The sequence below is a fragment of the Apteryx rowi genome, unplaced genomic scaffold (assembly GCF_003343035.1).
Source record: "Apteryx rowi isolate R43461 unplaced genomic scaffold, aptRow1 scaffold_664, whole genome shotgun sequence".
Lineage (NCBI taxonomy): Eukaryota > Metazoa > Chordata > Aves > Apterygiformes > Apterygidae > Apteryx > Apteryx rowi.
In genome coordinates this window covers 105,373-127,097 of record NW_020450943.1, presented here as the reverse complement: position 1 = coordinate 127,097, position 21,725 = coordinate 105,373, and the positions used below count along the sequence as shown (strand labels likewise).

The window sequence follows — 21,725 nt, the reverse complement described above, 5'->3', positions numbered from 1 at the left end:
TTCTTGGCTCTAATATCTTTTCTTTGATTTTGAGGGTAATTTTAGTAAAGAGAAATTATTAACCATCAAGAATTTTAAAACAGTTAAAAGTCTTTGAAAACTGCACAGTCACAGAAATGTATTTCTTTGTTTCAGTATTTGTAGCTTGCAGGCCATAATGACAGCAACCACATACTGTATGCAGAAGACTTATTTTTTAAGCTTGCTACACATCATTCTGATTAGAAATTATTGCTGTACTTTCAATCAATATTATATAAAATATTTTATCATTTTCTATAAAAGCAAGAGTGAAACCTTTAAAAAGTCAGACCTGTGATGAATTAATATTTTATTACAATTTAGTAAAATATGTTTCTTCCAGACAGCCTCTTTAACTAGCACTGCTTTCTGCACATGCTAAAAAGGAAATGCAGAAGCCAGACTCTAACTATTATACTTCATTACAAAGTGTCTGCTATGTGATTTGGCAATAATTTTGATACAAGATCAAATAACACAGGTTCAACTATTCTTCATGTATGAAATGGCCAAATCTTCAGTTAATGTCAATCAGCATTACTTCCTGGCAACTTGTGGAGYTGTGCTGTTTTACAACCCACAAGATTGGTTCACCAGGAGATGGTCCTATTCTTCCCCCACTCAAATTTCCACATCTTGGCAGTGAATTGCATTGTAGGCTGTTGACTGTTACTAAACAAGGAGGAGCAGAAAGAGAAAAGAATTTAAGTYGTACATTTTTTTCAGGAACTCAGTTCATGTTAATGGAATAACATGTTGTAATGATTTCTTATATTTCTCCCAAACATCCTATAAAGCATTCAATTTTTTCAGGCTTTGAGGCAGAGTAATCTTCTCCGCTTACTTGGCAGTCTTGAACAGCCAGGCGTCATTCGGATTAATCCAGCACAGTGAATTTAAATTTCTGTTTTTCTCATTTCCATTCTGCGTGACTTTTCATAATAGGCACGTGTATCCTTGCCAACCATTTTAACAGCTATATTTATGAGTAAGGTTTGCAATAGGAAATTTAGTTTTAATTTAAGAGGTTTACTTATATTTATAACCTCATGTTCTAGAAAAAGGTTAAATCTTGACAAGCGGGCATTAATGATTTCTGATTAAGAGTTTCTAAATTGAGCAGAATGCCTAAAGCATTTAAGTCGAGATTTTGTTTCCGATTCCCGGCTATTTATTACCGCTATCTCTGACTAGCTGCGGATTATCAGAAGCCCTAATGCTCCCCCGGCATTTTCCCTTCTGCCCCCCGGGGTTAACGCAGAAACGCCCAACGCGTGGGATCCGAGCGGCTGCGGAGGCAGGGCTCAGCGCCCCGCACTCCCTGCGGGAGGAGGCAGCGGCACCCTGCACCCCGCGGGGGGGGCGAGGGAGGCAGCGGGTCCCCGCGGCGCTCCCCTCCAGCCTCGCTGCACCTCTGGGCGGGCCGAGCGACCGCCAGGGAAGGAGACGGCCCGCGTATCCGCATGGCGCCACCCACGCCTTCAGTGCAAGCTGCTCCAGACGGCGTACTAAAAGCGCCAACAATTTCTTGCTTTATCAGTAGTGCACAGTCCAACGCGGATGGGATCTGAATGTGTCACTGCTAAGAACTGGGGCTAGAAAATAACAGATTGCAAATCCCAGAGGTGGTAGGATTTGATCTAAAAATGAAGCAACATAATGGGCATATTTGGCTTCTGTTGTTACAGGCAGAGATGTGTGTTGGTCACAGAAGTATCTCAAAATGCTTATAATTATTCTGACTTGGCTGAGATGCACATAGAAGGCATGTGTGCATGAGAAAAGTTAGAACTTRCATTTTAAAACTTTTAAATGACACTGATTTTACTGATACTTACTTTTAGATCATTTTAAATTAGCTTAGAAATTGGTAGGTTGGTGCAATCCTGCATCTTAGATAAAAACTAACAGACAAAGACAAAAGGTTACTAATGTTTGCTATTTATTTTGTTAAGTCAATAAAAAGTGCATAGTACAAGCCCTTTATCCCAATCCAAGTACTCAGTAAAAGATTACTAGGAAACTGCAAATGGCACAGATGATTTTTGTTTGGCATAATTCAGACATTTTAAACCACCAATTTACATTAGGTACATCACATCATCACTCTTCCTTTTTCAATAATGAACATTACAAGGCTAAGTGATCTGCAGACACTACATGAATACATATGATTTCTCATTTCAGAGTATAATAATTGTGTTAAGCAGACTCTAAAAATACTATTGTTTTAACAAAGTTCTAAGCTAAAGTATAACTGTAAACTGTCCTCCSTACTTCCCAAGTTGCTACAACTTGTCTCTTACTGAGCTTAAAACCTTTATTACACAATTAATCATATCCTGAAGCTTCACATCCCACTAATCTCTTCCACACTTCTTGTCAAAATTTACCATGAACATCTGCAACCATGCTACAATTATTTCATCGCAAACTACATCACTAAAGGCCAGATTTCTGCCACCCTTACTAAAGCTGCTACTAGTACATTATCTCAGAGTAGTCCCACAAACTTCAGTGCAACTACTTGATGAGTAAGGCACTATTTAACATGAATAAGAGTGGCAAAATACAGTCCTATAATTAGTTACTTTTACTTTAATTAAAGAGTGGTGATCTGAAGGTTATGCCCTGAAGAGAGTATCTCTGAATTTAAAAGGCATACATTTTGCTGTGGGATAGTGGCCTGGCTCTTTAGTAAAACATTTTACAATAAAATATTTCCAATGTTGTTCTTTCACATAGAAAATTTAAAATAGCAATTTACATGAGGAAAGCATACACGTATAAAATCACTGGGACAATTACTTAGAGGAATTTCAAGGAAAGACACTTCATTTAAATGTAAAACACAACATTTCTCTGAACAAAAAGTTCATTTGCCAAGACCATTAGAGCTGGGTGCACATGGTGAGTTTTATAAATACCTACACAGACATTTAAGTAAAGCAAGAATGATATCCTTAGAAGTGAGGAGCATCTGCTGTAAATCTCACTGACTTCAACAGGACCAGGAACGGCTCCCTCTGCCTGAAATGAAGCCTGTTTTAGCTGGTTATTTAATCAATTAGAAGCTTGTTTTATGCATCCAATAGTGAAGAACTCTGGCCAAAAGTTCTCGGAGAAAAGGCCAGTGTAGTAGATTATGTTTTCTTGTCGGTTCAACAAAATGATGCTGTATTACTTAAGCTGTTCAAAATATTATCCCAAACACAAATGCACAAGGAAGGCAAAAAACAAGCACAGTCAGATTGCATGTCCCAGGGACATCTTTACACAGTGTTTGTGGCCTGTACACCATTAGACACAGTAGGACAAATGCTCTCAGTTCTCGGCTGCAACTCCATCGCTTTACATGGCATTGCACTGATGTGACTGAGAGCACCTGGCCCACTCTTCGTTATTTTAAACATGTGCTCCTATGTATTGCTTGGGAGCATACTGTTCCACAGAAATTCAGTGGGCAATTGTGTCAAATTACAGAAGCCTTTCTTCAGGTCTACGCTGTACCCTTACAAGGAGGCTTAGCTAACCTGTCATTACCCTGAGGAGGAAAACCCTGTGTCTATCAACCATGGGATCCAATGTGAGATTTTGTTAGAGCCCATTAATACAAACCTTTATGCACGTGAACAGTTAGTCCCTTCAGCTCCACAGCTAAAATCTTCATGAAATAAAGGTTTGTAGAGCAAGGCTTTGAATTCCCATATGCCTATTCTACTGACCTTTAAAGAAAGAAGCTCCATGTTGGTAACATAAAAATGCTCTTTATATTATTCTCATCGATTTTTTCAAATTAATCAAGAAAAATATACAGTGTCACTTTTCTGTACATCTTTAAAATGTCCTTAAATTAATGTACATAAAAAAAGTCATTCCCATTTGTTAAAATGGAAGATGTGCACAGATACGTGCACAGCCACACATATGCACAAACACAAACAAACACACACCACACACACACACAAATATTAGAGGGAAAAGACATGCCCTATATGGTCACCTGCAATTTTGTTATTCTACAATTACAACCAGTAAATAAAGATGAAATGTTAAGAATTGCTGATAACATACAGGTGAAAAAAATGAACATCCAGTATGTATGTGTGGTATTTCAGAAGTTGGTAACCCGTTGGTATGATTTCATCCTGTCCATTACATCATGGCTAAAAATTTGTTAAGATACTCATTATTAAAAAGTTATATCCAGGACAGAAAATTCTACCAAGTTCTTGTCACTAGATTTCTCTTTTCATAAAATCTGTAAGTAAACAAATTAGGTTTTGGAATAAATTGTTTTTGACAGTATATTGAATAAGATATATCATTTATTAATGAAAAGATTAAGTTAATTTCATTTTTGGTGGTATAATCTTTTGTGTAAAGTTCCCAATATATATGCAAAGGCTTTGACAATGGCAATTATCACATTCACTTCTTTGCACGCATACACACGTACTTTAATTCTAGTGGACAATCCATGCTTTTGCCAACAACCCTGAAAACTATGTTAGTGGTCCAAAGACCTGACTAAAAGCTGCTCTGAACTGAGGGCAAATACAAAATAATTTCTTTTTTTCCACCACATCACTAAACTAATGATTGCAACCATAATATAACTCTCAAAAATATACCGGAGAAAAAATAGGGATTATTCTGAAGAATGATCAGTAATCTTCCATTTTTATAGATGCACAGGGATTTTCACTTTCCTTCAACGAATACCAGAAACCACTGCAAAGAAATTAAGATCGCTGTAACAGAAAGAAGCTAAGTGGAACGTCCACAGTTACAATAACACCCAAAAAATCCCTGTAACGCCTTATCATTTAATCAAATTATCACCTACTAGAAATAGTAATTACATACAAAGCAAAAATTAACTTAAAATTTAAGTAGCTAAAGCAGTTCATGAAGATAACTGCTGAATGATAATTCTGCTTTATGTAAATGAGAAAAGAAAACAGTATTGAATGGGGTTTAGGAGTAATCTGGTCACTTCGTTCATTTGGTCGTGCAAGGTTTTAGCTGCTGAGCTTTTCCAATATTGAAAACTCTAGTCCACAGGAGGGGCCGGTGGCTCTTGTTCCTAGGGGAAGAAAGGAGGAAAAGAAAAAAAGCCCACACAAGATTAGAAACAGTGCTTCACATCAGAGGACTTAGCAACAAAAAGAACTCAGAAGAGAAACATAGCACTTTCTTTTAAGACCTTTCACGATCTCTTTCAATATTCAGAGTACATGAGCATCAAACGACAATACTGTTTCCAGCCTCAACAGGGACTTTTCCATCATCCCACATCTAAGACAAAGATGTTCTTCCCACAGTTTCATGCTGTAATTTTGTTTACTTACTTCTACAAAACCTGTGATTTTTCCCTTATACTGAAGAAGACTGTTCCAACCAGAGAAAATACAGAAAAACCAATTTAAGGGGGGGGGGGAAGACCATAACATAAAGTCTCTAGTAAAAACAATTAAATTTAGATTATTGCAGAGTCTCTCTGCAGGGCACTTTAAGACACACTTACATTATGTGGACTGGTTGGCTTTCCAGCTGTATTGGATCCTCTCAGATTATTAGGCCTCATTAAGAACAAGACAAGTGCAATCACCACCCAGGCCATCATTATCATGGCAAAGCTGATGCCATTGTCACTGGAGGAATTTGGTCCTGGCACTACAGACAAGGAAAACTCAAGTTATAAAACAAAGTGATAGCAGAGGTCTTTTCCCAAAATGAAAACAAAAGTGTACCATAAATCTCAGAAAAAACTAAAATTTATTTGTCAATCCAGTTTTCTTATTAGTCCTTTCTTTTGGCTTTAAGACAAATAATTCTTTGTTAATGCTACACCATTTTTATCATGTTTCCTCTCCGTTTGAAAAGGGAGAAATCTGTTTCATAAGATTTCATTGAAATTCCCAGAATTTTCATGAATATTTCTTACTTCACATCAACTTTCAGTGAACTGGAGATGATGAATACACATTATATTACTAAGGTGTTGAATTTTATGAAATCAAACTCAGCACAATAAACCCCAGCAACATATTTATGTGGGGAAAAAAAACCCACGCGTACATTGGTGTTTGTTTTTTTGCCTCCCACAGATACAAAAATAAGACTGAAACGTCTTACAGGGGAAATCTTAAGTCATTGTCATGCTCTGATAAGTCAATAGCASTGCAAATCCTACATGTTGTGCGTGTACACTAGGCTACTTTCAGAATACGGCAGATGCGTCAGGGTGCAGCGAGACATTATCTTCAGTGAGTAGCAGGGCCTAATTCTCTGTGGCGACATCTCAACATTTGTGCTGCATGATACGTCCCATGATCCTGGTCCCCGGACTATCCAGGCTGGGAACCTGGTTGATCCCTGGCACATGGAACGGAGAAGTATGCCTGGGTCCTGCAGTAGAAACCCAAGCACATTTTTAACCCAGGTTAAAAGAACATCAGCATCAGTTCACCTCTCTGAGTGGATCCACTGACTCCACTAGCTAGAAGCTGATGGCATTAGAGACAATAGCTTAAACTCTGTTAGTCCAGACAAAGAGAACATGCTAATTCTAGCAAGAAGTAAGCAAACTAATGCTTACAATTTTGTTAGCTAATGTAAGCAGCTAACTCTAAGTTATTTATTGAGGATTTGTTCAAACAAGTGTCAGTGTCAGATATGCTAGATCTCCATGACTGGTCATCTAGGTCATGTGGTATTTCTGATAGCATCAGGGAAAAAAATCTGTTAGAAGGGGAAGCAAAATGCTGATGAGGCATATGAAAAAAGCAAAGCCAAGGAACAATATACAAATTTTACATCCAGTTTTCATAAAGAATGGCTGAGACTTCAGAGCATGGAAATAAAACTGAGAAAGTCCCCCCAGATTGGAGATGGCTGGTTAGTCTTTTGGGGTCAAGAAAGTCTTGCAAAAAACAGCACATCTGAAAGCTTCAACTTTTTTCCTCTGGAACATCATTTCAAATAATCAAATTATAACTAATGTTGTCAACTGAAGTGTAAACCAATATATAGCTCACCATCAATGGTACTTACATGGCTGCATTTACAATAGTATCTAAGCCCCTAACAGTATTCACTGTATTTATTCACATAGTAGAGCAATACTATTAGTCTCTAGTGGACCGTATAGCTTGACTGCCACCCAGGAAACCTGTGGCAGAGCACAGAACTCAACCTGATTCTCAAGATTAGCATCTTCATCTACTAAGCTAGCTTTCTTCTTGTGCTGCCAATAAAACAAGTAATATTCTATTCTATAAAATTACTAAAATTAAAACACTTTATTTAATATTACAATATTAAGGCCAATTTTCTTCTCTTGTTTCCTGAAAATACACTTTCTGAATCCAAAAGAAAATCTGCCATTGACTTTAAAGTGTTAACAGTTTGTTTTCAAAGCCAATTAATACAACGCTATAATGAATTAACCTTCAGAACAAGAAGGGCTACTCTATTTTATTACTAAAGTTGAAAACTTCAACGTCTGGTGGAATTCCACATGGAGACTGATATCCACCAGATTTTCCAGTTGTCTCATCAAGTCATTTGGATTGCCTCATTATGGAGTCAAGTCTGGATTACTAAATATTGGTTGGAAGTTGTTATGATTTAACATTTGCTAGTTAATCTATACCCAGTAAACTGCTGGAGTCAGTCATTTCATTTGAAGGTTAATGCTGATATCAGAGAACCATTCTCATCCCTGTCACACTAAGTAGCATTTTTAATCAAAGCTCATCTCTAAAAGTGGTTTCTTCAAAATGCAGCTAAGACACAGCAGTGGGGCACTGTGGGGAAGCTTACAGCTACTCCATTCAAAACACAGCTGTTCTGTGAATAAGACCTTCACAAGGCAGAACTGTTGGACTGACAACCTTTGCCAACATTGCATGCACTCAAAAATGTCAAAGAAGAAAAATAAAAATGTATAATGGAAATTCAGACTTTTCACAGCACCAGTGAAACCATTAATGCTTTATAAGCAAAAAAAACTGACAGAGCTCCATCTTCTAAATATCCAATACAGAGACATTTCTAAATTCAAGAAGTTGCTAATACAGAGCAATTATAATAAAAGGCATATTCAATTACAAATGGCATTTCTTTTGGAGAGCGCCATACAGGCTGCTGTGTATGAGGTGAAGGTATAGTGGAAACTATAGTAAGTAAATGTAAACGAAATGAAAAGTAAATGAAAATGTTATAGTTTTTAATTCATTAAATTCTAACATAAAACTGATTCGGGACAGCATATGCAATTACACAGGTAAGAGTTTAGATTTGCAATCTCATATCAGCATGATGCATCAGTATTTAAAAACTTGAATGACCTTATATACTCAATCCAGTAAACTAGCATATAATTTGGTATGAAAAGAAAAACTGCTTTATTTTTGGGATTCCAGACAGCACTAATAGCCATCCTGAGACTACCTCCAGCAGCACTTCAGACTACTTTGGCACATATGTTGAGAAGAACATTGAAAATTCAGATAACCTGTTATGCTGGATTCCCCATTCGATGGAGAGAAATAAGGAGTAGTCAGGCTGCCTTCTGGAAGTGCTTGGAGTTTTGCTGAACCACAGTACCTTTAGGGTCCATGTTTACACAAAGTTTAGGGTAAGTAAATGCTGCTAGGTCAGTTCATGCTATGGGTCAAAGAAGGGAGCAGAAGGAATCGCAAAGGGAAACTACAGGTATTCCTACCAGACACAATTTCTATCGAGCCTGGGTTGTAATACAGTTTGGATGGAGCCAAGTGTGCTGAAACATATTCTAGACTAAGTTAAGTACGGCAACAGCTGATTTAACACAGCCCGGTCCTGCGCTACCTACTCAAAGCATGCCGGATTCTAAAACAGTCACAGCACTGTTTATACTATTCAAGTACTGTTAAACCCACTTCTTTTACAAATGACCATGTGTTTTAATAAGGATGTGAGATATTTCAGAATCTGCTACTTTAATCTCTTAACATAAGGAGAAGAGGATACGCAAAGTCTCACATATCTGGGGTAAATCACACTTTTCCAAGCCTTGCATCACGAATCAAGAGAACAGACAAGAAGCTGTTATAGCTACTGGGCGCAGTAATATGCAGAAGAAACAAATCTTTCACTACAAAGAGCTCCATCACGGAGATGGCAAAATAATCAGCTGAGACCAGCTTATGGATGGAGAACAGTTGACTGAAGCTGAAACCAAGCAGGATGGAATTTATGCTGATGGGCAGAAGAAAACAGAAGAAACAAAAGAAAACTCTTAGTTTACATCCGCAGTGGTTTTACCTATAATTGATATTTTTGCAAGTAATTCAGGAGTGTTTTTTTATTCCTTGTAGATATAAGGTTGTCCTACAAGAGCACCAGTGGATGATATTTTCTAATTTTTCCAGATGGCTAAGAAATTGTCCCATCCTGGCCTCAAAGATGAATGTCCTTGCCATCCTCCACCTCAATTACTGCAAAGTCTGGTTATTAATCTTCAGTGCTTTGGAGATACCAACTACTACAGAATGTAACCTATGTCACTGAGCTCAGCAAAACTCTTAATCCCTAACCTGGCTGTCCACAGAACACTGAATTTAGTCCAATATCTTTATTTTCAAAGTACCTGGTCCTTTGGGCTCAGCATACCTATATAACCACGTAACTCCTAATGAAGTCTGTGGGCAGTTCTGCCCCTGAGGTTACCTGGAACTTTCTACCATAGCTGAATTATCTCTGTACAGGAAAAGGTTTTATGGGGGGCTCCCAGAGACTGTGGGATGAACTCCCATGGGAGCTAATGACTATGGTGAATCCTTTCCGTTGGTCCAGGTACAAGACATAAGTATTTGGCTTGCCTTCTCCTACAGAAACAGAGAGTGRCAGGTGCTTTTAGTAGCTGCAAAACAACACTAGGCCACATAAACTAGTCTTCTCCCAGAGAGAGACTGGAAGGGAAAAGAAATTTTGTGTGACAGATGTTTGCCACCTCATTCAATGTTCTAATAGAAGGCAGTCAAAGCTACTAAAGTGATGAGGTTGGTAAAAATCATTTCTGAAGATCGAAAGTCAGCCACTGTGCAAGCGAAATCTTAAGAATATGAACAGTAAAATAAATAAATGCCCTTGTTAAGTATGTCTTACATGAGCCTAGTTCTCCTTTTAAAGTGCTATTTTTCATTTCTCTGATTTCAGCATTTCTCTGATTTCAAGCATTTCAATGTCACCCCAGTCTTCAAAAAGGGCAAGAAGGAGGACCCAGGGAACTACAGGCCAGTCAGCCTCACCTCCATCCCTGGAAAGGTGATGGAGCAGCTCATCCTGGAAGCCATCTCCAAGCATGTGGAGGACAAGAAGGTGATCAGGAGTAGTCAGCACGGCTTCACCAAGGGGAAATCATGCCTAACCAATCTGATAGCCTTCTATGATGGAATGACTGGCTGGGTAGATGAGGGGAGAGCAGTGGATGTTGTCTACCTAGACTTCAGCAAGGCTTTTGACACTGTCTCCCATAGCATCCTCATAGACAAGCTCAGGAAGTGTGGGTTAGATGAGTGGACAGTGAGGTGGATTGAGAACTGGCTGAATGGCAGAGCTCATGGGGTTGTGATCAGTGGCACAGAGTCTAATTGGAGGCCTGTAGCTAGCGGTGTCCCCCAGGGGTCAGTCCTGGCTCCAGTCTTGTTCAACTTCTTCATCAATGACCTGGATGAAGGCACAGAGTGCACCCGCAGCAAGTTTGCTGACGATACCAAACTGGGAGGAGTGGCAGATACACCAGAGGGCTGTGCTGCCGTTCAAAGAGACCTGGACAGGCTGGAGAGGTGGGCAGAGAGGAACCTCATGAAGTTCAACAAAGGGAAGTGCAGGGTCCTGCACCTGGGGAGGAATAACCCCGTGCACCAGTACAGGTTGGGGGTTGACCTGCTGGAAAGCAGCTCTGCTGAGAAGGACCTGGGAGTGCTGGTGGACACCAAGTTAAGCATGAGGCAGCAATGTGCCCTTGTGGCCAAGAAGGCCAATGGTATCCTGGGGTGCATCAGGAAGAGTGTTGCCAGCAGGTCGAGGGAGGTGATTCTCCCCCTCTACTCAGCCCTGSTGAGGCCMCATCTGGAGTACTGCGTCCAGTTCTGGGCTCCCAAGTACAAGAGGGATGTGGCACTACTGGAGCAAGTCCAGCGAAGGGCCACAAAGATGATTAGGGGACTGGAGCATCTCTCTTATAAGGAAAGGCTGAGAGAGCTGGGCCTGTTTAGCTTGGAGAAGAGAAGGCTGAGAGGAGATCTTATTAATGTGTACAAGTATCTGAAGGGAGGGTGTCGAGAGGATGGGACCAGACTCTTTTCAGTGGTGCCGAGCGACAGGACGCGAGGCAATGGGCACAAACTGAAACACAGACACTTCCATCTGAACATGAGGAAAAACTTTTTCACTGTGAGGGTGACAGAGCACTGGAACAGGTTGCCCAGAGAGGTGGTGGAGTCTCCTTCTCTGGAGATATTCAAAACGCACCTGGATGCAATCCTGTGCAATGTGCTCTAGGTGACCCTGCTTGAGCAGGGGGGTTGGACTAGATGATCTCCAGAGGTCCCTTCCAACCTCAGCGATTCTGTGATTCAGTGAGGGTTGTACTCTAAAGGTAAAGAGGGAAGACTGCCTTTCTTGTACTGCAGAAGTGTATTCCATGAGGTGTTTTTTGTCTCCTTGCATGGTAGAGAGATCTCCTTTGGATCTTCAGACTTTTGCTGTTTAACAGCTGCATGTGGAGAGGCAAAAATATGCTCTCTGACATGTGCCTTCTTTCCATGGTGTTTTTAGCCCTTCCTGATCTCTGACAAAAAAGCAGGAAACACTATGAAGAAAGAGGTGTTTTACAGATGAATCAACAGGGAAGACAAAGAGCCTGTGAGGCCTTCAGTAGACAACCCCTGCAAAGCTGACTTTCTCAAAGGCACAGATAGGGAAACTGAGGAGAGCCAAAAGAACTGGAGCACAAGAAGGTAGAAGGGAATTACCAGAAAAGGGAGGGAAAAACTGGCAGACATTTCATGCTGTTAGGTTAGGCTGCTGTAACTCTCCTACATGAGTACGACTCAAGGTGAATCACATGTTCATTTTAAAATACACAAAAAGCTGGAAATAGGGCAGACAACATCTAGGACAGTCATCTCTGACTGTTAATATTACAAACTACTAGAGCATTTAGAAAAGTAGAGTTGAAAATATGAATGTAGTAAATCCAGGTCAGACCATCTGGGAGTTGCTAGAATATAGAGAAAAAAATTCAGGCGGTGCCCCCTGATTCCCTTCCACATGGTAGGCTGACTTGGGAGGGCCATGAGCCATCAGACTAGCTCAGTACCAGCTGCGGATCCTCCCTGTGCTGGATGAACTGCTGGTGTTGCAATAGTAACACATTTCAGAGAAATCCTCCTAGCTCCACTACCCTACATTTGCATTAGACAGAATTCAGAGAAGAATTACCACTTTTATTCCTCATTCTAATGGACACTGTAAGATCTTCTGATGTGTTGCACATAAAGAATCCCAACAGAATATTAAATGTGTTGCATATTTAAAACCTTCAGCCTTATTTCTCCAAGGTACCCACTGAAACGGAGGGAACAGTCATCAAAATAGGTGCTTTACAGTCACAGCACATATTCTGAGGGAGAATCAGCAGTGGAACAGCCATCAAGCATAGTGCCCAAAAGCCCTCTGAAGTGGTGCTCATATGCTCCTGTACGTAGGAATATAAATCTAAGAGCACTGGTCCTGACCTTGGCAGGAAACTCTCGGCACTACAGTCACTATAACAGAATGGTGCTAACAACAAACAGTAAAAAAGAAATTAGAGATAGTATCATAAAAATATGCATGAGAGCGCCCTATACATAATTTGGTGCTACTGTTTTGATCTGGCTCCAAAAACCTAAATATCTTCTGAAATCAGGAGTTGAAGAAATGAAGTGTACCCAGGAAGAATCAATGTAGGGTGTTTCTGAGAACTTTCAGCTGGTAGCAACAGCATAACACATGACGCTGCTGTGACACCAACTGAACCACAACCCTGATGTTTCCCAAAACAAAACCACACACATCTCATCAGTTATTCCACAACCTTGTAACTTAAGAATCTGAGTATGACAACATTCCCAGCTGTACTTCCAAAAGAAAAGCAATTCCTGGGAATGAGCAAATGGGTGGGAGTAAAACAAGATTTCTCATATCGAAGCCCTGAAATGATGAAACAAAGTCACCAAATAAAAGGAAAAGGAGCTGCAGGACCAAGGGAAGAGGGCATCCACCCAGAACATAAGCTCATCATGATATAGCTCAACAGAACAGAAATGAAGGAATGGACAGGAGAGAGGAGGTGCAGTTTTCACGAAGCTGGGCCCAGAATTGTTATAATCTGTCTCTGAAAATGTCTTTCTAAGCTTTCTGAGGCTCATGTGTTTATTTTTGCCTTTGACTCCTGGGAGTCTTACACTGCTCAAGTTAGTCCAAGCACAGAATCACAAAAGCATCACAGAATAATCGGACAAAGAGGCAGTCAGAGTGTTGCTGCGTCAGCATAAAAATACCTTTGCTGGAACTAAATTTAAGGCAATATAATGACACAGGAGTGGATTTACTCTATAATTTTTGCTTTGGTTTTTGAAACAAACCACTGGTTTAGAACAATTGCTGCCAAATTGCTTGCATCTGCACACACAGTTATTGCAAGAATCTCTTTCAGGATGGAAAGCTATTTGCCACAAACCATCCACATCTCTACTGTACTATGGCTTGGTAACATGAAAGCTATCACAAAAGCTTTGTACCCATAAAAACAGAACTTACTCATTTATATGGTCTTCAGCCTGCAAGCTTCATAAATATTGATAAACCAAAACTTCCAAGGCTTGAGTGACAATAATCTACTGCCACTTGGTTTTGACTGTGGACTACAGCTCAGAAGGCTGCAGAGCCTGTCTGTGTCTGCTTCAAACACAGGAAATATTTTGTCTCCTGTCGCCTGCCTCTTTCCCACACCTGGATGCGTGTGATTCAAGAGAAAACTAGAGACAGAAGTCTAAGGTCTAGGAGACTAAAAAAGTCTGCTCCAGGACAGGTGCATTTGGAAGAGCAGGGATGCTGGAAGTTTCAAACACACAGCATAACTTGGAAAGCCCATAAGGCAAGAGTAAAGCTAGCAGCACAGTTTTGGCACATATGCTTCCAACTTTTTTTCTGGGGATATCTGGAAAAGGTCATAGCTTTATCCCTTCAGCCCATGATGGCCATGAAACTGGGGCTATTTCACACTGGGAAGAAGGCACAGTGCAAGTACAAGCTAGCTTCCCAGCTCTAAACAGGATTTACTGGAGACTGAAGAGGGATGAACATGGGAGGAAGCGAAGGCATGCACTCTCCCTGCCATCCTGGGAACCCTGACTGCACTGCTCGTGGACTTGCAGAAGACACAAGCACCAGCAGTTCTTACTTCCAGGAACTCTGCTCAGGTGCTGCCCGCTTTCTTGGAGCCTTACAGTAATCCTAATGCAGGCTAATTGAGTGAGTTCATATGCTCAATTGGTAAAGCAACATAGGAAAAACAGATCCACTTAATTTTTATTTATAAGCATTTGGCGATGTTCCCTCTAGACCATGAAAAGTGTAAACAGAGCGCCTCAGGGCACGCTTACATTACTGCAGAACCTCCGCACAGCTCTGCTTCCTTGCAGAAGCTGATGACATTTGATTATCCTAGTAATCCTCACTGCTTGGGAGGTTTTTTTGATGTGTTCCAGAGAAAATTCAAGGAAGTGTACACCTCAGTACTCTGCTGCATTAACTACGCAGCTACCAAGTCAGACAGAAATGCAGTCACAGGGTATGTCAGCTTATCAGCTAGTGCTGATGGGGAGTCTCCTCTTCCTAACGGCAGAGGTAGAGGGTTCACAGTAATGACAATAAGTTACTCAGCCCCAGGCATTAACACGTGCATGCAGGGGGATCTGTGGATTTCACAGAATCTCCAGTCTTTACTGGTTAGGCTGCCATGAAAGCTAGGGGGACAAATAAAGCCCCCCTCCAAATTCTCTCTTTGGGGAAAAACTGAAATCATTCTACTTGGAGGTTAATGCTAAGATTCAATAAAGTTTGGGGCCTGATCAAGGGTGGTGCTGGTATACTGACACCTCCAGCTAGCTCACCACTGCCTCTTCCATGCAATGCTTCAAATATACAAAGGTTAGTTTGAATCACTGATGCTCAGAAATTACCTCCCTCACAGAATGACTTCAGTAATGTAATATTTCATTTAATTTAATATGTTCATATAGTGTTAAATCAACTGCTGAATTTCAAAGACAAGTCAAACTGTATTTTAATTACTGCTATTTATTTTACTTCCACACATCTGATCCCCACAGTTACTCACATTCCTGAAGGCATTCTGTGTCCGTGCAGTATGACTGTGATTGTCTCAACTGAAACAGAGAAAAGGAAAGGCACTACAATTAGCAACAAGCCTTGGTAAGCTTTTACTAAAATCATTATTTAGTATACTATCAGAGCACAAGTTCAAGATAAGGAAGATTCTAACCAATCCTTTACTGCATCACATTTGACTTATGATGTAGGAACCCCCCCCCCAAAAAACAAACAAACAAACAAACCAGGTATTGAGGAGGTTTCTGAACCCTATTTACATAGCAACATCAAATTATCTGACCAAAACACTATTGCTTCCATAAAGGCTGCAGCCACTGACTGCTTTTTTAAATTCAAGTTAAAAATCTATAGAGATACAGACATCGTTAGAAACAGATACACTCTCCACCCACATATACATTTGGGGATTTATAATGGGTAGGTGTTATCACTATTATTTAAATCAAGTATCACTACAATACTCTGTGATTATGTAATAATAAATGATCAGACTTTGATAATGATTATGCACAAAGGAGCAGAATTAAGGCTTCACAGTTAAACTCAGCAGTTACTATTTTTTCCACCTAAGACCCTTTGTAAAAACAGGTTTAAAAATGCATTTTACTGTTTTTTTTTCTCTTTACTGATGGGTAAATATTAGAACACTTTTACTATGTTTAACCGTAATGACTATTTGCATTTATAGACTAGGTAAGCTCGGTAATTGCAAGAAAAGTCAACACTGGATATCCTGCACATCAGTATACCTATGTTACAGATGACAGAGTCAAAAAAAAATGAAGACACATCATATTCTTTATCAGAAGCAGAGAGGTTAAATGGATGGGATTTAGTTTGCTTTATTACGGAAGTAGGTTGTACTTCCTGCTTCAGTAAACTACGCTGATTAATAATCAAAGTTGTAAAAAATACAGAATTGTTACCATGTCTTGGTTAGAACTGCCATTTGTTTTATGACAAGTTTTATGTCACAGCAGTGTCACAACTCCCAACACTTCTTGTCACAACAGGCTGATCTGTTTATTATCAGTGTAAATACACAAACACAAAAATAAAAAGATGCTCCTTATGAAAGAAATGCATGAGTAATTTGTACAAACCCCTTGTATTGGCACAGCTGATATACTTATTTGTTATATATATTCATAACATTATACAAAGCACAGCAAACTGCAGAGACCAACAGAGAAACAGCTGAGCAACTGAAGGAGGAAGATGCTTTTATCTGGAAAATTTTATACTTCTTCCTTTATACATACTTATCTGCAATGACTGACACATTTGAGAAAGAAAAAAAAAAAAGGAATTAGAGATCGATCACATTGCATTCTTTGATTAATAATTACAATCTGCTAGTAATTTAGTAAGACTACCAAGAAGTTCCTTAGGAAGTACTGGGAAGGTTGGATTTAACCTTTCAGTTATTTTTATGGTTAAAAACACCAGCAAGGGAAATTTAAGCAAAAGCCCTACTTACCTCGTCTGAAAAAAATACTATCAAACTGTATACTTCCTGGCCTTCTTTCATAACAATAGAAGGTCATTTTATTTTCAAACTGAAAGTCATTTTTAGAGGGGAAGTTTTAAATTAGCAGATAGTAGTAGTTTGGAATATCTGACGTTGAGAGATTCTTGCACTGGAAAAACTGGATATTGCTTTATCTACATTTTAAAGAGATCAACATAGTTATCTTCTGATCACAAATTAAGCCCTAGAAAGGGCTTACTTTATAATCCCTACTCTGCACAGTATGGTTTGTAGGTACTCACCACCACTGAAGGCTGCCCAGAGTTACGAGGGGCAGTAAGTGTATGACCAGAAACATAACACAGGCCAGCTGGCATTTAACACCTAGTTGTCCCTCCCCTGTCCCCAGGGTGGCTAGTGCTCATACAGCTGACCTTGTCTGCACGGGAGGCAATGCTGCCTAGAGGTGTTCTAACCACAATATTATTTATCTCCTGTTCTAAATGTGATACCATAACCAAATACAACTTTTTAAAACTACACAATTAACATTTCTATAAAAAACATCTCAAAAAGGGTGCAGGCACTTTTTGTGGCTGTTAATATCTTGTTCCTTCACCTGCCTACCTGATTGGCTTCCATTACCACAAAGGTTGCTTCAACCACAAAACAAAAGTTAGAGTTCAGGCTTTGACTGAAAGGAGTACGTTAACCACCAGAGAAGCTTGTTCAACAACAACAACAGAAAGACGCTCTGGCCACCGCTACGCCTTTTGTGAAGAGTGGTCTGAGGGATGATCATGATTGCACCATGCTTCTTTGTTCACCTGCCTCTTGACCATTCCCTCATGAAAAGCCTGAACTGCATCTGTCTGGAAGCACCTGTTGATGCAGTAGGCCACCTTATTAAGGCACAGAAGCATTAAATCCCTAAGATTTTGTGTGTCCAGAGGGTTTTGCTTAAAGGCTTGTTGTCTGTAAGATACTGAGTTTTATCCTGTGGGCAGCCTTGGTGGCTTCTTAACAGACGAGGCTTTGAGACTCTTGAATGAAAAGCGCTACTGGAAACACCAATGACAGAAATATGTCAGTAAGTAAGCAGTCTTAGGAAAAATACCATTAGGAGTAGTTCCACAGACCTCTGCTGAAAAATGCTGTTATATGAGGTGATATCCTGCCAATATGAAAAAAGTCTGCTTATTTATGGAGGAACAATGTACAGAGGAACCTTTACGAAGTACAGAGTCATCAGATAAAGCAGCTGTGCTCTTCAGGGGTCTTGGACATCAAATATTTCATTATTTTTATAGGGATTTAGAAGCTAACTGCACAAGGCAGGTTTGGAAACCTCAAATTACATTGTGAAATAGGTATTTGCAAGAGAAAAATAAATTGAAAATACAAGTTGTATGAAATTCATCTAAATTGAAAACAATATGTAATCATATAATTATGCAGATTTACAGATCCCCACCTATAAGCATTACGCTTCACAGTCTCTGCTACAATCATATCCAACAATAAAGATATTTCTTAGAAAGTGTTCTAGTTAATTTCAAAATTTCTTATCACAGCTACTCGTGTTACAAGAAGATTCGATCAGCACATGACCCTACCCACAGACTCGATTAGGTTTTAAGAAGCCGCAGATCACAAGGTGAAAGCACACTCAAACACCTTCTCCTGCCCCCTTCCCCTCCTGCCCACAAGAGCAGGCAAAACTTCCCTGTTCGTGAGCGCGAGCTTTAGGAGAGCTCCATGAGCCAGGGAGCTGCCTAACAGGTTTGTTTAAAACAGCGCAGTGACAGGCTGCGCGTTGTCCTCTCAGGGTGACCACACAGCAGACAACTGAAAAAGAGCAGCAGTAAAAACAGGTTTCACTCAATTCACACAGGTGAACTAGGTTCCAGTTCTTTGTAACCCAACACAAATCCGATCCTTTATACTCATTAAATTAGTCAAAAGAGGAAAAAAGATTCTGGCACGTATATGAAAAGCTTATGCAAGCTGAATAGTTGGGAAAGATAACACCTCTTGCTGGAACCAGAACCCTCTTTCTCCTACCAAAGCGATCTCTTTCCTGATAGCTCGCCCTTAAGGGACACAGCAGCTGTTGGACAAAACTGAATGTGGCACATTTCAATCGTCAGGTAACTGAAAAAGGCGGAATTATGAGGGACTGGAAATAAACTGTCCTGTGTACCTAGGTTTGCTATTCAGATGTGGAGGAGGAGTTTGGATGAAGGTTTCTGGGATAATAATAGTAAAAAGCTGAACCAGTCTTTCCCTCTTTTCAACAAACTCCTCAAAAAGACTTTTCAAATACAGACAATTTTTCAGTTTAACAGTTGCTTAGTGGCCAAGGCTGACTGTAGGTGATCACAGAACCGCTCGAGGTGGGAGCGCCGCACTTTTGATGAGAGGAGAATCTGAAAGGAGAAATAATTCTTAGAATATGTTAATTCTGAAATAGTCTTATGTACTCAGAGGCATCATATATTGTTTTTATTCATATTTCAGAGATCTCTCTCTCTCTCACCATATACTCAACAATACAAATTTACTGGAAGATTAATATTTGACTGGCTGATTGGCACAAGGTAGTAACAGCTTTTCATATTTTTCAGTATATTTTGCATCAGGCCCTTAAAAAGAACACAGAAATTAAGTGAAACATCAGGATCTATTCAACAAAAGAAAAGAGAGACAAAGGTGACAAAACTAAGTATTCATAGAAATTATTTTTTCCATTTAAATTAAGAGTTTTATGTCTGAATTTTAACATTCTCTGTGCAGTTCGTCATCCAAATACAACAAATGTTTTGGCATGTGAGCCAAAAAATGAACTAATTTATCTTTTATTGTCCAAAATGAATTAAGTAGAAATTGTAAACAGCATGAAAGCTAAAGAGGAAATAAGAGCTCCAAAACTTTCAGTTTTAATACAGTGCAGACTTGCAGGCAATACAAGTAAAAATAACGATTATAAATATGCACACACCATTTAAAATACAAGTCCGAACTTTTACTCCCTCAAAAGTACATCTAAAATCTTGAATAGTTTAAATTAAAATCGTTTAAATTAACAATCCACACCGCACAAGAGTACTGGGTCGATATTACCATTTGGTTTATCTGAAGCCCCTGCTAAGGCAGTTCCTGGAACTGCAAGGCACCAGTGGCTGAATTACAGCAAATCAGTGTCCGTTTACTGAAAAGTTTTGAACGCAAAGCCAACACAATGCTAAGAAAAGAGAAACTGAAGTACTGTCAGCGATCAGAAAGAAAAGGGCCTTTCCTCAGTCTTTCCCCGTGATACTCAAATGAGTAGTTTTTGCACTACATGAATATAATGAGCAAATTTAAAATGGCTCCCAGTTCAAATTTGAAATAGCTCTTTCTTTTTTTCCAAAGACTCAGGTCTTAGTCTCAGTCCACACTAACAGAGCAGGGTTAGTTAGCAGGGTTAGATCTAAAGAGCCTGCTCCTTTGACACAATCCATAAAGTATGCTTTTTAACCCATCATCCTGTAGATCAGCAGCACCTACTCAGCAAACATACCTGGAACCTGGCTGTGTCCTGCTGCTGCTCTTGCACCAGATGCCATGGCCTGACAGGAGCTTGCACGGCTCTTAGCCTTGAGACTCAAGACTTCTCACAGTCCCTACTTGTGAACACAGCATACACAGCAACAGTAAAAGCAAACACTGTCAGCCTCTGGAAACATTTTTGTAAAGTCACTGTATTCAGAAAAGTCTTTTTTTTTYCCCCCAAGTGGAAACCTAAAATACGGGCACACAAACAAGCTGCTGTGTGGTGAAAACAGGGTGTGAACTTTCACTGCACGTTAGCTGCTTCATAAAATGCTCAAGTTCAAGTGAAATAGTAAGCTCAGTGAAACAGCTTCATCTAGCTAAACAGAGAACTTGCTTTTTCAATACAGTGACCCCAGTCACCGGGTTCGTTTCATTCTTCCCATGAAAGAAGTTAAGCTATTTTGCATTTACCACTCATCACAAACAGTTACTGTGGAGAAGCAAATTCAGACTTCTGCTTACCTTCACAGTAACTTGTTCTTCTGTCAATTCCCTTGCTTCCTACTCTTCAAATGAGTTTTCAGGATTTGCTACCCAGAGCACAACAATCTCAAAAACCCTGGACTGTTTTCTGCAGCCTCTGCTCAGATAACTATTTTTTCTTCATTAAAGTTAATAGTGGGTTTGCCTGAAAAAAGATTAAGAGTTCATACCCAGTATGAACTGGAAGGGGATTTTGTTTTAATGCTTAAGTATATTATTAGAGTTAAAAAAAAAAAAAAAAGACAAAGAATACAGGGGTTGACAAACATCAGTGAGATATCAATGATCAGATGGCTCATTTTCCAGAAGAAACAATGGCAAAATCCTGACCCAAAGCACTTTCCAACTCCAGAAGTGGTGCAATAAAGAAGTAACAAAATAAGAAGAGCAGGACTAGTGGCAGGAACACAATGCAATAAACAATGGAGTCTAGTGTGAATGGCAGGTGAGATGAAAATGAATTATTTATCAAGGGATAATTAAAATAATTGCCTTTTGGGGTGACTTTTGAGACAGCTCATAGCAGAAAAAATTCTTCAGAAAAGACATGAATGAAAAATTAGCAAGTTCCTGAGCCAGGTCGGGAGATTTCCATACAAAAGAATGTGATGGAAGAAAGCCCAGAGAAATGTGTGAAAGAAACAGATAAATTAGGTACCAAGATAAGAGAGCAGAAATGGATAATGGTTGCAAGAAA

The 21,725-nt window shown here is 39.6% G+C and overlaps 1 protein-coding gene across 3 annotated transcripts in view; it reads right to left on the bottom strand.

Moving 5' to 3' along the window:
- Positions 1-1,941: 1,941 nt before the first annotated feature.
- SMIM14 (small integral membrane protein 14) overlaps positions 1,942-21,725 on the bottom strand; it is a 57,289-nt gene continuing 37,505 nt past the window's right edge. For all 3 annotated transcript variants that reach the window (XM_026085326.1, XM_026085325.1, XM_026085327.1), the window contains 3 exons: positions 15,464-15,512; positions 5,552-5,700; positions 1,942-5,110 (listed from right to left, as the gene is read on the bottom strand). In XM_026085326.1, the coding sequence (XP_025941111.1) occupies positions 5,078-5,110; positions 5,552-5,700; positions 15,464-15,512 (231 nt within the window). In that variant the 3' untranslated portion in view covers positions 1,942-5,077. The remainder of the gene's footprint in view (positions 5,111-5,551; positions 5,701-15,463; positions 15,513-21,725) is intronic.